The sequence below is a fragment of the Toxotes jaculatrix genome, chromosome 1 (genome assembly GCF_017976425.1).
Source record: "Toxotes jaculatrix isolate fToxJac2 chromosome 1, fToxJac2.pri, whole genome shotgun sequence".
NCBI classification, from domain to species: Eukaryota; Metazoa; Chordata; class Actinopteri; family Toxotidae; genus Toxotes; species Toxotes jaculatrix.
In genome coordinates, this window is record NC_054394.1 from 2,066,579 (window position 1) to 2,082,793 (window position 16,215).

At 41.9% G+C, this 16,215-nt stretch overlaps 2 protein-coding genes across 2 annotated transcripts; one reads left to right on the plus strand and one right to left on the minus strand.

Annotated features, from left to right (window-relative positions):
• Positions 1-295: 295 nt before the first annotated feature.
• On the minus strand, positions 296-3,727 carry tlnrd1 (talin rod domain containing 1). Its single transcript, XM_041043113.1, has one exon. The coding sequence runs from the start codon at positions 1,987-1,989 to the stop codon at positions 925-927; it is 1,065 nt and encodes a 354-aa protein (XP_040899047.1). The 5' UTR covers positions 1,990-3,727; the 3' UTR covers positions 296-924.
• A 6,600-nt stretch (positions 3,728-10,327) lies between these two features.
• Positions 10,328-13,512, plus strand: mesd (mesoderm development LRP chaperone). Its single transcript, XM_041040334.1, has 3 exons — positions 10,328-10,487; positions 11,276-11,508; positions 12,631-13,512. The coding sequence occupies exons 1-3, from the start codon at positions 10,332-10,334 to the stop codon at positions 12,896-12,898; spliced, it is 657 nt and encodes a 218-aa protein (XP_040896268.1). The 5' UTR covers positions 10,328-10,331; the 3' UTR covers positions 12,899-13,512.
• Positions 13,513-16,215: the final 2,703 nt, after the last annotated feature.

Sequence of the window (16,215 nt, forward strand, 5' to 3'; positions counted from 1 at the left end):
CAGTTTTTCTTAGTAATGCCTTGTAAGTCAGCTACAGAGCAGTGTTTTATTACCCATTACTAAAGTCATTAGTTACATGTTATAACTAATTTTTGGTTCATTTACCTCGATTAGATTAGATTGGGTTGGAAGCAGAAATCTGTTAAATCTGAAAACCTGGACAAACGAAACTAAACTACCAGCATGGACAGATTGATCAGAGGTAACACACTGTGTTATTTCTTTCTGTGAGTGAACAGATGCTTTACATCAATTTGGATTTTAAAAGCACATTAGCCCAACAACAACAACAACATATCAGAAACAACATTTTTAATAGTTGAAATAAATACTCCATTACATGCATGATCAAAACACTTTAAAATACTATGCGAAGTCTGGTAAATAGTGTAAAACCTATGGCACACACTCAGCAGCTTTTTACCAATTAAGAATTCACACGTTGAAAAAAAAAAAACAAAAAAAAACATTGAGACACTCAGATCACTCTTTCCAATCTCACAAAGCACATGTAATTGAGCAGGTCAGCCAACCATAGTTTCACACAGCGAGGCTACATCCATCATCAAGGCTGGTGTTTTCACCGGAGCTGAAAACTGAGGTAAACTTTTCAGGTTTGAAGGCCGCTGTCTGCACATGAGAGCGGGCTGTCAGGTGAGGCCCGGTCAGGCTTGGAGCGGTCAAGTGGTCCATATCTAACACGGTCTGAGTCACATCCAGCGCGACACAGAGCCCTGTAGCGGATGTTTCAGTTGCTCCTTTGCATTCCAACACACTTGGACCACGTGGACAGACCCGTGGGCAGCCTTCTTCTGATGTTACTCTGATTCTAAACCTGATGAACAGGGATAACCCAAGTGAGTCTCTTTGGTATGTCAAAAATAGGACAGAGGAGACCGGAGAATCACGTTGCCTCTTCCTAAACTAATTCACAGAATGAGAGTTGACTGGCGGCAGAGTCCTTGGAGAGGAGCGTTCTCTGAGTGCCTGAGTGAGCAGAGTGCAGCCGTCTGACACAGCACACGCCGAGTTACGCAAACGCTCCCGGTAGTCTGCCATTTTGGAGCTGCTCTCGGGATGCTGGGCAACGTCCCTGAGGCCCTGAGTGAGGAGGACGCAGGCTGAAACCACACTCATGGCCCCCCCTAAAACTGCAGTCTGTACCCCCTTCCCTTCAGCGGAGATACTCGCAGCTCTTCCCAGGAACTGAGGCTCTGTGGCAAACCCAACCAGGGCGCTGACAGCCTGGACCAGGGCAGCACTAAAAAGGACGCAGCGGTTCCTGGTGAGCTCACTGGGCTGGGTCTTCACCTCTTTAACACATGCCAGGAAGGCCGTCCCGCTCGTGCTCATGCTCTTGACGCTCAGTTTGAACTGCTCTTTCGCAAAGCGGTCCCTGGACCTCTCGCTGGCCAGCGACGAGATGTCCGTTAGAGTCTTGAGGTTGGTAGAGATGTTTTGAGAGAGCTCGAGGAGGACCTGGGGGGTGAGATCTGGCAGGGGTGTAATTCGGAGGACACTGCAGCTCTGCTCCACCTCGTGCCGGCAGCGGGTCACTTTGTATCGGTCCACCAGACCCGGCAGGCAGGGCTGAGAGCTGGGGGTCTCCACAGCTGCCAGGTAAGCGGCGTGGGCTGAGCACTCAGTCAAAGACACCACCAGGTCAGCCATCTCCAAGAGGCGGTCCCCCACCTCGGTGAAGCGGCCCATGTTGAGCTGGCTCTGGATGTCGTGGGTGAGAATAGAGAGTTCTTTAGTCCTGGCGATGACCGTGTCGCGACACTGGTCGAAGGTGTCTGCCACCGCCACACCTTCAGAGGTCATGACCGGCCTGGTCTCGCTGGACAGCAGGAGGAGGTCAGCCACCAGCTGCATCTTGCCCTTACATGTGTCACAGATGGAGGAGAGACGCTTCCTCTGCTGCAAACTGCCACTGGGTGTGCTGGTTGATCCCTCGCTAGCCGATTTGCCGGAACCACCACTAGCCATAATAAGGAGGGGAGTGTGTGTGTGAGGAAGGGTGAGGGTGGGGGGGTGGGGGGGTCGATCTTCTCTTCTGGAGGGGTTCAGTTATTAATAGTTTTCTGCTGCTGCACACTGCATTGTACTGTTTAAGACATTTCAAAGATAAGCCTCCCCTCACTGCTTTTTTACAAACCCCTTTAAATAACAACTGGCCAAACAGTCTTACTTAAATTCCTTCAGATTATAGATAATCAACTGTACATTATATGTTGACACACAGGACATGGATTCTCAATGTAAACATGTAGAAAAAGCACAATTCAATTACTGCATTCACTTATGTTTGAACATCAACTTCCCCATCAACTTAATGAACGTGTCACCAGAGTATATTATAATAAAAGTCTAGACAATGATCCGGCATATTCTCAGAGTTACCTGCCTTGGTTATTAGTAAGTTTACCGTGTAACACAGTTGATCAAAATCCCACCAAACTTCTGAGTAATCAGTGTTATAAGTTATATGCTTTTATCTTGACTTTTAAATGAATTCAACTGAATTTAAATGCCCTGAACAACATAACCCATTATAACCCATTATTATTAAACAAGTCAATATTGTCATTGTAGTCCCAGGTTTCTGTGGAACAGATTCACAGGTATTTGGATTTAAAAAAAAAAAAAAAAAAAAAAGGATAAATCACACAAGCTGCAGTGCCACCAAGGTGCCTTGTAAAAGGCAAAGTGCAGATTGAGAATAATGAAAATAATGTCAAAACTGGGTCTACATGTGTTGAACTGCCTCTGTGCTATCTCTGATGCCTTTTTCTCGGCGTCTTTTATGACTGCAGCCAGCAAAACATCACCTTAACATTTAGTACATGCCTTTTTAGTCTTTTTTTGTTTTTTTATCTGTGACTGGAATCAATAGGATATCATTTTGTGTTCTCTTGCATCGGAGCATGTAGCCTGACACAGCAGCCAGATCTTGTCCGACTTGTTCCCAATGAGTTTGACCGGCCTGGCTCACTCATGCTGGTTACAAACGGGGCAACACCCGGGCAGCTCTTGTGGATAGCGGGAAGACTGGTGTTTCCCTCCAGCACCATCGTTTCATGAGTCCTCCCAAGTAAAATCCACCGTAAGTGCGACAGTCCAAAAACACAAACCCCTCAATCCACTTTCAACCTCTTCTTTTTCAAACAGAGCCCTGGGTTAGAAGCTAGCAGTTGCTCCGGTCGCTTCGACTCCATATGCATCGTCCGTCTGTCCGCCCTCCACCTCCTCCTCCGCGTCTTAACTCGGGACCAGAGAGTGTGTAGCCCCGCATATCCTCTGTGGGGAGTCGTTTCTCATATCCATACCGGTCGCTGGTCCTTGGACATTTAACTCTCTTGTTTTGGCAGGTTCCCCGGTCACGAAAGCGCAAACGTAACTGGAAGAAGCGGCCGTTATTCCCAGAGATTCAAAGTCGTGCTGCGCGCTCCCGCTACAGTACTATGAGGAAGCAGGGAGGGTGTGGTCGCGGCTGAACGGCTGCTGGACTGAGCAAAGTTGTAGCAACGGAACAACACAAGAAGCCCCTCGCTAAGAATTAACTTTCCGCCATGTCTGTCAGCTGCTCGCTGTCCCACATTAACGACGTCGCGAGGGAATAGTCTAGTTACGCGGTTGCCGAAGAGCTCCGAGGAGTTTTACGACTGCTTTTACTTTCAGGACTGGCTGCTGCTCTGCCATGAGACATCCCTGCTGCGTCAAGTGAGCCGTTAGCCCTGCTAGCTATAATTACACCGGAAGCTTGTGTGTTCAAAATAAAAGCAGGTCTACTGTTTCCAAAGAGTAAGCTGGCAGTCAGGGCTACAGCTACCACTGAGGACCCGAGCTCATGTCCTCGGTATTGTCCTTTGGGAAATTATGGTAGTTTTAGGAACCTGGAGGAGACTTTTGATTATACACTTAAAAATATATTGGGGTATTTCTTTTATTCATATAGTGGAGCAGAATTTGCAAAACTTGATATTTAAGATATTTTATAGGCTTACTCCAATATTTCTAATGCTCTCCCTGAAGAAATTATACTAGTTTTACACCTACGAATGAATGAATGATTCATTGAATAAATATTTCTCCACCAAATTTTTTTCTTTTTCCAGACAGTGTGAGAAGCTTCTAAAACAGCACTTAGAATATTTAATACAATTATACAACGTTTAAAAAAATAATTCTTAATAATTAGTGGTGCATTGCTTTGCATGCACACTAGGCACCTCTATAGCAAAGCTATAGAGGTACCTAGTGTGCAATGCAAAGCATGCACACTATTGTTCTCCCGGTTTTTCTTCTTTTTCTTCTTCTTCCTTCCCAATTTTCGGTTCGTAACTCGTCCCACACCGTTGAGCGCACACTAACAAATGATACATCAAAACGTGCGGCTCGATCGGACTCGGTGTGCTTGTATTTTGTTCTCCAGAATATTCACGTTTCGCAAAGTTATTCGCAAAAAACTGCGAAAAATTTCCCATAGAGAATGAATGGGAAATTTTCAAAAAAGTCGCAAATTCTCCCCCTTTTTCAAACATCAACTGCTCTGGCATACTTTCACCTAGAAACACCATTCAAACTGTAAAATGTAGACACAAGTCTCGTGTATTCGGGGTGTATTCAACTTTTTCATAAGTTGTGTAGTTTTTAAACTGTGAGCTCTAACTGATCATGAGTGATTTTGAAAAAATTCAGGCTTTTCAATGAGTGTGTATTGCGGAATGTTCCAGGCTAGAGTGGTAGGTTAGAGTGGAGAGGCTTTAAAAAAACTCTCTGAAATTTTTTCTTTACACGATGACTACGGCCACAAATTTTACTCTACAGCAGTGAAATTCTCCAAAGTTGTAGCCACACTTGTCCTCTCTCTCACAATGTGTTCACTTTTTCTGTAGGATTTACAGTTTTTCTTTGGCGTGCCTTTGAGCGACAAGAGGAGCTCTCAACTGCTCCATTGACTCCAATGTTAATCGAGCAGAGGATTTTTGGAGAAAAGCAGAAAGTCCCCCTTTTTGAAACTTGCTGTAAAATCCACATTTTAGACAGTAGGGCCATAAAAAATAGATTCAGGTCTTCCTTAAAGTCTTGTCTCTTTGACGGTGCCGTTTGTTTAGCCATACCATGTTTTGTTTTTCCATGGATAGCAGTTGTTCGGCAGGCCCGATTCGGCCGAAAATGAGCTCGTCAGAGCACCTGTGAGCTGCCTCAGCGGCGGGAAAGCTCATCCCCATGGCAACCGTGACTGCAAGAGCTGTGGCTCTCTCTCTCCCTGTAACAACTCTATGTCTCTCTGTCTTTGTAATTAAAACTACAGCAGAACTATAGGGGTCAAAAGGGGGCTGTGCATAGCACAGCCCCCTTTTGACACAGACACACACATAGACAGACTGACACACACAAAGTCAATATTGTGCGGTGCGCCAGCACCGCACAATATTGACAGAGGCACACAAACACACACACACACACACACACAGAGACTCACACACAGACTCATACACACACACAGACACACAATAGTCAATACTGGGTTGTGCGAAGCACAACCCAGTATTGACACAGACCCACTCAGGCACACACAGACACACACAAACACAGACACACACATAGACAGACTGACACACACAAAGTCAATATTGTGCGGTGCGCCAGCACTGCACAATATTGACAGAGGCACACAGGACAGAGGCACTCAAACACAGACACACGCACAGACTCATACACACACACACACACACAATAGTCAATACTGGGTTGTGCTTTGCACAACCCAGTATTGACACAGATCCACTCAGGCACACACAGACAAACACAAACACAGACACACACAGACAGACTGACACACACACACACACACAGTCAATATTGTGTAGTGCAGAAGCACCGCACAATATTGACAGAGGCACACAAACACATTCAGACACACACACACACACACACAATAGTCAATACTGGGTTGTGCGAAGCACAACCCAGTATTGACACAGACCCACTCAGGCACACACAGACAAACACAAACACAGACACAGACACACACACACACACACACACACACACACAGAGACACACAGACACACACACACAATAGTCAATACTGGGTTTTGCGAAGCACACAACATTACTAGCAGTGCAATGCACCACTCTCGCGATTTCCCAAAGGGAAATTGTCTAGTTCTTTATTCTTAGCGTTTGGTCAAATTTTTACTGTGAGACTTGACCACAGCATTTCTAATATCCTGGCTACAGACCTTGCCAGGTTTTATGGCAGAATTGTTACAGTTCTGTGTATCTTTAAAGTGCTGTGATGGACAAAGTACTCGAAAATTTTACTTAAGTAAAATGACATATGTGTTTTCAGCAAGATCAAAATTAAAACTACTCATAATGCATAATGTTATATTAGATTAGATTAGATTAGATTATTACTAATACATTAATGCAAATCTTTCTGTCATAGCTTATCAAGATGACCATCTGCTGTATATACTGTAGCGTAGTTTCTTCTGTGGCAAAAAATAAATAAATCATAATTTCATAAGATGATGATATATTTTGTCTGTAACATCTCAGTTTGCAAAGTTACCACTAATTACATTTGTCTAATAATTGCTGTAGTGTAAAATGTGCAATATTGTAAGACATAGCATGAAATGGAAATTCTTTGGTAAAGTACAGTAGCCTCCTTGAGTAAACACTTAGTTCACTTCATAACAAAAAGTTAAGTTTAAAAAAAGTGCAAAAGTTATTAACTTCATAGTCTCTGCAGAATCACTCAAAGAGCTGAATGAACCATATAACTCATCTCCTTCTACCTTAGGCCAAATACTTATCAGTCACCCTACATATATTTTCTAATGGTACCTGCCTGGATCACACAGCACATCTGCAACAATTCTACAACCACAAGCCTTGTTTCACATCATCCCTCGACACAACAGCAGGATTGGCACTGTGACAAGCAAACTGAACAGGAAGTAAAAAGGGATGATGAAAAAAACTCCATGCTCAACTGTCAAATTCTTTAAGGATAGTTCTTTGATTTTTTTAAGGTACCATCAAACTCATTCAAGCAAGCATGCTGCTCTGTGTAAGTGGGCAAACAGAAGGAGAGCTGGACATTTTCTGAATTAGAAAAATCTAGTGTACATTAGATGTAGGACTGGGTATATTGAATATTGAATATCTGCACATTTTTTTCATGCAAAGGTACATGGAGCAAGTAGCATGGCTATCTCCCTCTGCTCACTGCCTCAGAACATCCCACTGTAGTTTTTCTTTTGTGTGGTGAAAGGTGAATAACACAACTGTTGAGCGCCTGTGTGGAGGGGATGAAATCATCATGGGAAGTTGAAGGAAGAGCTAAAAGTAAAGGGAGTCAGTTTTTAGTATGGGAGGGGCGTGTCTGTATGTAAGCGACCACTGTGGGAGAAGGAAACTGTGAAAACCAAAATATTGTGTTTGTGTTGCTGCCTCTTGAATGTGTTCTTTAACACAGCACACTGATAAAGGCTAATGTGTATTGAGTTAAACTATTATTCATCAGTGTAAGATTTTGTTTTCCAGGTCAGTATAACAAAGTACATAAAAAGACCATAGGCCTGTTTCAAGAACTGAAAGAAGTATTCAGATTAAAAAAAAGCAGAATGATGTAAATGTATCCTGTTACAACTGAAAGTACTGCATTCAATATTCTACTTCAGTAAAAGTGTCATAATAATTACCATCACAATATACATTATGCAGTATTGCCACTTTCACAGTGTTGTGGGTTATTATTATCAAAATACAACCAGTACTTAAAATAGCTGGTTGAGGTCCAGACGTTTTATAACCTGTAGGGTGGCTTAAAGATCCCCGTGCTGTGCATCACAGGTGTCACTTTGTTTTGCGGTGTTAGACCTCCTCTCAGGCCTGTGCTTTACTCTTATCTCTCTCACTCTCCTCTCATTTTGTTGCACCTTTTGAGGCAGGTCATCTTACGCTTTTATCATTCTTGTTGATGCATCAAGCACAAAACTGTACAAGAGTACTTGAGTGAACGTGCTTGGTTACCATCTACCACTTGCATTTGCACAGTGTGTCCACTAGGGGTGCACTTATTGATTAGTTAAATCAGTTAATTGGGATCTGTCAAGGAAGTATGACAAATATTTGCTGGTTGCAGCTTCTCACATGTGAGGAGATTTTGCTTTTCTCTGTCCTCTGTCATTGTAAAACAAATCTCTTTGGGTTTCAGAACATCTGTGACATAAAATGGAAATACTCATGCAAAGATTTTATATTATGTCATATGATACACAGATATACAGAAATACATGACTCAGCTTGACACTTTGGGGGAACATTACAGGAATGGTACATGTTTTCTGGGTACAATGCAAACTAATATATGATGACGTGTGTCTAAGTGTATGAGTATTTGTTTGTGTGTAATTCACACTGAATATCCTCTGTCTTTCATGCAAATGTGGGTGATAAAGCAAAGTTTTAAATAGTTTTGATACAAAACGTGACGCCAGTCTCTTCTAAAATGATTTTAAACACAAAAACAAATCAGTTCGACAACTGTTTTCAGACTGAGACTTCTTATTTTGTACATTAGGAATGATAAAGCTTAGGTATGTTGCACGGTAACAGACCCTCTTTTCTTCTTGGTAGGAGGTTGTGATGAACACACTGTGAGTGAATGTGAGTGCTGTTGAACTGTCAGTGGGACTTGCAGCTGCACAGGGCACAGTGCCATTGGGTGGAGTCGGCCAGAGAGGAAACAGCTCTACAGTTTGTGTCAGCTAGGCTGATCTCCGATCTCCACGACCCCGTGAACTCTGCTGGCCTTCGCACACTGCTCTCTAACAGTGTCTCAATAATCTCGCCCCATGCTCACTGAGGGGAAAATAATGGTTCGGTTTAAATTCAGGATCATATCAGCAGAGTTACAGTAAGAATGTATTAGTCTAATACTGGCCTCTGTGTTATCATCCACTGTGTTTCCTGCTTCAGAACATGACGGAGGCTCCTTCCTGGCTCCAGCTAACAGTCATGTTTCTATTGTTGTGCTTTGTGACCTTTTTCATGCTCACATGAAAGTGAAAACTAAAAACATCTTACAATTAAGCACAGGAATGGCAGCAAATTTCAGCTCCTTAAAACTATTGTATTTAAAGGGGATGTCTTTTCTTACTGTCAGAAAATCCTGTGTACAAACACAAACCAACAATGAACTGATCCCACTAATAAGTATTGTGTGTCTATCCAAAGCCTGATAAACAGGTTCTTTTTCCTCTGTGTCATTCAGCTCCATCGTTTCCAAAAAAACAATTAAAACGCATCAGTGAGCCACAATGTTGCACTGGATGACATGTTCCTTCATGAACACACACACACACACACACGCACACTGTAGTTTATTTTGACTCAGTCCCACATACACCATCCTGCTGCTGGAACTCTGGATTAATCTCCTGCTGAAAATAGTTCCCAATAAATGCACTATTTCCTCCTAATAAGTGAACCATTTTGCTTTTATGTGAAACCGTGTATTTGAGTCTGAAAAATCAGACTGTAGGATATTTTAAAATGCCCAGCTAAGGGGGAACAATGAGGATTTCATCCAGGGTGTTGAACAGTGAATCTGTTCACAGATAATTGGAGGGTCATGGGAATTTCACAATCCAATGATGTTAGGTTGGTCAGCCACTAGAGTTTTTCTCTGTGGTATTCTGTGGGAGGTGCAGTGGGGATATGGGGTGTGGGAGTTCACAAAGTGTACAATCTAGAGACTGAACCATGTTCACATTGTCAACACACAGAGCGGGCACTGGACTCAATCTAGAGCTGGTACACTTTGTCACCTCTGGTGTCTGTGAAGGGGTATTGAAGCCTATTTAGCCACAAACAGCTGTTGGTACCAGCCAGCCTGTGCCTGGTAATCTGATTAAATATAACGTGGATTAAACATAAAAAAAATGCAACAAGAGGAAGGTAAATAGTTAATAATCTGTGACCGGTTCAGTGGATATCATGTGAATCTGAGGTTTGAATCAGCATGCTTTAAAATGCTTTTATCTGTGGCATATGCGTGTTAACGTTTGCAATAAGCTCCAAATGAATGGAAAGTGTGAAAATTTAATTTAAGGCATTTTATGGCGTAACAATCAAATACAACAACTTCAGCGGAACGAGCGGAAAGTTTGGAAAGTTCTGGCTTTATTTTGAAATTCCCTCAAATGGCCTGCGTGCCGCCGGTCGGCAATTTACTGCTCTGACGCGCCTGTCCCGTCTTGTGACCGGCAGACTCCAGAGCCAATCAGAACACACCATCTGTAAACATGGCGTCTGACTTCAGGTGGAGATGTGCGGTGCTCCTGCTCTGCACTTATTTGCTTTGTATTTTAGCGGCTGACAGCAAAGATAAGACCAAGAAAAAGAAAGATATCCGAGACTACAATGATGCAGATATGGCACGGCTCCTGGAACAATGGGAGGTACGTTGACGTGACAGTTTTCATTCAGTCAGCCCGCAGACATTAGCTACTAGCCTAGCCGTTAGCTAGGAATGTCTTTAACTAGTATGTCATTAACAACATGGTGCTCATAACGTTAACTACAGCAGCAGTTCATCTGTACTGTTACCTTACTCTTCAGCTGTGCTCTCTGGATGGACTGTGGTGGAAGAAGTTTTAGTAAATGTAACAACACTACAATATAAACTACTGAGACGAAGAACAGTCTGATATCCAAAATGTTACATAAGAAAAAGAACAGACTTGTTATTAGCAACACTATTGAAGTGTCAACAGTACTTGGGTAGAAAAAAGACCTTTGAAGTGTAGTGTTAAATTATTTAGTATTTCAGTAATAACTATTTACAACTGATTTATTATTGTGTAATCAGCATTTATTAAATATATGCGTGCTTAATATTTAAACTTGTTTCTTAGTTTGTTTGAAAACTGTTCACACAGTTAGCACAGTAACTGACTGTTTCCCCAAACATTTATACACAATTTATAAAAAAAAAATAATTCAATGTTTGGTTTTAAAACCTAACAAAACAATGGAAGTTAGAGAGGGATTTTCTACACCTACATTAATAAATATAGAAAAACAATAACAAAGACCAACCACAGCTGATTTCCACAATCAGCACTCTCAGACAGATGAAGAGTGAGACAGTGGCAGTCAGGTGCTTTCAGTATTATCCAGTGTTTTATCTCGTCCTGGCCAGCTTAACCTCTCGTGACTCACATCATTTTTACTCTTTGTTCCACAGGAGGATGATGACATTGAGGAAGGTGATCTTCCAGAGCACAAGAGGTCCCCCCCTCCCATCGATTTCTCCAAGGTGGACACCTCTAAGCCAGAGGATCTGCTTAAGATGTCCAAGAAGGGCAGGACTCTGATGGTCTTTGCTACAGTGTCAGAGAATCCCACAGAGAAAGAGACGGAGGAGATCACAGGCCTGTGGCAGGGCAGCCTCTTCAACGCCAACTTTGATATTCAGAGGTAGTTACTCACTGAACTCTTTTAACATTAACAAGAACTTTGTTTAGGTGCTTTTCAAGAGGGAAGATTTAATACTTATTAACATGGCCTGCTATTAATGATTGTTTAAGTTTCTGTCAGGCGAACAAGCCAATTAACCAACTAATAGTTTTAGTGCTGTTATCAGCTATTAGAATGTAATTTGGTTGTTACGCATGAGCAAATCCTGATGAAGTTTTAGAGCTGTCTTCCTGTTTGTTCTGAAAGGAGATTTGAAGCTTTGGAGCATTAAACATAGTGAGGACAGTGACACCTGATGGTATATAGAAAGTATAGCAGCTGGTTAAGACTGGAGCCGCAGCACTGACACAGCTGACTCGTCTCATTGATGTATAAATAGCCTGCATATTTGTGTTCAAGGCCGACTAACTAGTAATCTACATCTCAAGGTGTTCATCAGCGGATGGAGTCTGTTGAATATACATCAGGTGACCAAAAATTAGAACTTCTAATCATGTTTTACAATTTATTACCAAATGAGAGCTTAGTTCTTATTTGTGACTTTTTATAACGTATTAAATTTATATATATGTGAGTGTGTGTGTCTGTGTGTATATATATTTATGTATATATATGTATACACACAACATACAATTTCATAGGGAAAACCTTCCAGACCATTTCATCCCTTGTTTTCAAAGTGATTCATAGATTCATTCCTATTCAATCAGTCATATTCCAAACATTGCACAAGCAGAGGCCAGTGTCAGTCAGATGCAGGAGTTCTGACTTTTGTGAGACTCTTACGTATTCGACTGTGGCACATGTTGTACAGCATGAGGTTTCATCCACTCATCACTGCTCTTCCTGATCAGGTGTCACCAGGTTGAATTGGTCCCATACTTTTCAACATTTCACTGCAGTTAACAGTCATTAACATATCATTTCCATATTTCACATGTATTCTCCTCTCTTCTCATTCCAACACTGCGTCTCACTGGAACATCAAATATAGCATAGGTTAGCAGTTTGTTTTTATCAAATTAGGATGTTATACACTCACTGAAAACAACAGTAAAGTGAGGTGGAGGGTAGTCCATATTAATGAACAGTACCTGATGTGTTCCGCCTGCTCTCCTGCAGGTTTGTGGTGGGTTCCAACAGAGTGATCTTCATGCTGCGGGACGGCAGTCTGGCCTGGGAGGTCAAAGACTTCCTTGTGGCCCAGGACCGCTGCATGGACGTCACAGTGGAGGGACAGGTGTTTCCTGGGAAGGCTAGTAAGAAGGACAATGTTACATCTAACCAGCAGAATGAGGTCAATGCCAAGAAGAAGAGCAAGAAGAAGACGGAGAGCAAGAAGCCTGACTTTGAGGGGAACAGTGCCAGCAATCTGAAAAATGAGCTGTGATGGGATAAGACGGAGTGAGATGAGGAGACACAGGTCCTTTTCCTTCTGACCTTAGACATCCTTACTGTATTCTCTAGACCAACATCTGTGAGCAGTAAACCTAAGAAGGGCTGCTGGACCATGTGAAGATGCAGCGGCTCAGCGTCTGTGGTATGAGTGAACTAATAAATCCTGTTCGGTACATGAACCATGACTGCTGAGCTGGAGTCATTACTCAGACAGTTATTGTCTCCACCTCTCCCTCAGTGGAACATGTTGCAACGACAAGTACATTCTGGAAATCATCATTCGTTGTCACAGAGCGATAACAAGCTCTTTACAATCAGTTGTAATGTCAGTGCTGACTGGTTTACTTATTTTCTGTTAGATTATCACTAAATGAAAACCAATGCATGCACATTTTGTTTGAAAGGCACTCATCATAAGCATTATTAAACTTTCATTTTTTTTCCTGTGCATAGAGCTGAGTGAGGTACAAGAAGTGGTTTTGCTGGTAGAGACGTGGAATCATTTGTCAAACTGTCCTGATGTCCTGATCAACATTTGATATAAAAGTACAGCCCACATTTTGTTTGATTTTTCACTGAAAATAAAAAATGTTTTTTACATAATCATATGAGCTTGATATGATCTTTCATTGCTGAGGATTGAAGTGTGTGTCTTCTGTAACTCCATTGTGAGGACATGGCAGTTCTCATCCTGTTAGTCTTCACTGTGTAGTGCAGACATTGACTTTATCGTAATGTCTGAAATGTTTGCAGTACTACAGTGTAGTCACCTGACCATCATTTCCCTTCACCTCCCCAGACTCTGGTGTTGGCTGGTCTGCACTGATCCCTGATCTTAACCCTATCCAGCACCTTTTTGGATGAACTGGAGCACAGACTGAAAGCCAGGGACCTATTTCACCACGTTCCCAACATACAAGCTGCTTTTTTTCAAGAAGAGCATGAGGAGCCTATGTATTATTTTGCAACTTGTGAGTGACAGTCATAGTCTGAGCTGAACGCCATCAGATTTCAGCATGTTGAATCATGAACTAAGGCATATCAGAGTGCAGTGTCCAGAGAACTGAAGGGAACTCATATTCAAATTATGTGATTGAAATTGAGGTGTAACTGCAATTATTGGAGTTGAGCAGTTCAAATTCAAATATAAATAATTCAAATTCTGTTTCAAGTGACACATATTGTCTGCTGGATCTGTGATGGTTTGTTTAAGCTCTGCTGTTTGGTCACTTTCTCAGCAAAAGCCTGACCAGTCTCCCTGTGACACACCAGGTTTACAGTCCTGGACAAAACACTGGAGACATGAGCAGCTTCTAATACTGAATATCAGCTCTGACTGGAAGAGAAACTGTCCTGACAAATACTTGATGTAGGCACAAAATATTCTACAATATCACATCTTCATTTCATCTTCTTTTCTACTTTGACCAGACTGTGGCAACTATCCAAAGAGTCAGTCAGACCACAAGCCACCAGCTTGACTGTGTCATGGTGACTGTCCTCAGAGGACTACACAGGTCTAAATCAGACACATGAAAGACAGAAAATGTGTGATAAATGAATAACCACAACACTGTATCTATAACTATAACTATAACAATATCTATAACTATAGTTGTAACTAACTATAGGTTTAATCATAATAATAACCAAAGCTATAACTAAGACTAACTATAAGCTTTGTCAAACATTTTGACACCTTACCATACTATGACATTTTTTGGCACATTTTGAGGTCATACTAAAGTATGACTTTTTTTGGCCCATTTTGACGCCTTACTATACTATGACGTTTTTTGGCACATTTTGAGGTCATACTAAAGTATGACTTTCTTTGGCCCATTTTGACGCCTTACTATACTATGACTTTTTTTGGCCCATTTTGACGCCTTACTATACTATGACTTTTTTGGCCCATTTTGAGGCCGTACTATGACGTTTTTTGGCACATTTTGAGGTCATACTAAAGTATGACTTTTTTTGGCCCATTTTGACGCCTTACTATACTACGACGTTTCTTGGCACATTTTGAGGTCATACTAAAGTATGACTTTTTTTGGCCCATTTTGACGCCTTACTATACTATGACGTTTTTTGGCACATTTTGAGGTCATACTAAAGTATGACTTTTTTTGGCCCATTTTGACGCCTTACTATACTACGACGTTTCTTGGCACATTTTGAGGTCATACTAAAGTATGACTTTCTTTGGCCCATTTTGACGCCTTACTATACTATGACTTTTTTTGGCCCATTTTGACGCCTTACTATACTATGACTTTTTTGGCCCATTTTGAGGCCGTACTATGACGTTTTTTGGCACATTTTGAGGTCATACTAAAGTATGACTTTTTTTGGCCCATTTTGACGCCTTACTATACTACGACGTTTCTTGGCACATTTTGAGGTCATACTAAAGTATGACTTTCTTTGGCCCATTTTGACGCCTTACTATACTATGACTTTTTTTGGCCCATTTTGACGCCTTACTATACTATGACTTTTTTGGCCCATTTTGAGGCCGTACTATGACGTTTTTTGGCACATTTTGAGGTCATACTAAAGTATGACTTTTTTTGGCCCATTTTGACGCCTTACTATACTACGACGTTTCTTGGCACATTTTGAGGTCATACTAAAGTATGAATTTTTTTGGCCCATTTTGACGCCTTACTATACTACGACGTTTTTTGGCACATTTTGAGGTCATACTGAAGTATGACTTTTTTTGGCCCATTTTGACGCCTTACTATACTATGACTGTCATGAGGCAGCTCTGCTACCTCTGCGGTTGCTTGCTGTCTTCCTGTGGGCATGTTGTGTGTGTGTGTTCTGTGCGGGTGTGTGGATTCCAGGGCGGCTCCTCCCTCCTCCTCATCAGGATGATTCCTTTCACCTGTGTGCAGTCTGGCGGCAATCTACCTCCCCAACAAGCGTATAAGAGGCTCGGCTTGTCTGTCAACCCTCGCCAGATCGTTCCGTCATCTCACTTGGTGACTAGTACTCTGTGCTCCTAGTTATTTGCTCTCATATTGCCTTAACCTGTTCCTCTAGTGGATTATTATCGTGTTTTGGTACATTTTGAGGTCATACTAAAGTATGAATTTTTTTGGCACATTTTGACGCCTTACTATACTATGACGTTTTTTGGCACATTTTGAGGTCATACGAAAGTAGGACTTTTTTTGGCGCATTTTGACGCCTTACTATACTATGACGTTTTTTGGCCCATTTTGACACCTTACTATACTATGACGTATGGAGTTTGCCCGTCTGTGTTGGGACATGCGTTTGTTCAAAGGTTGTTTT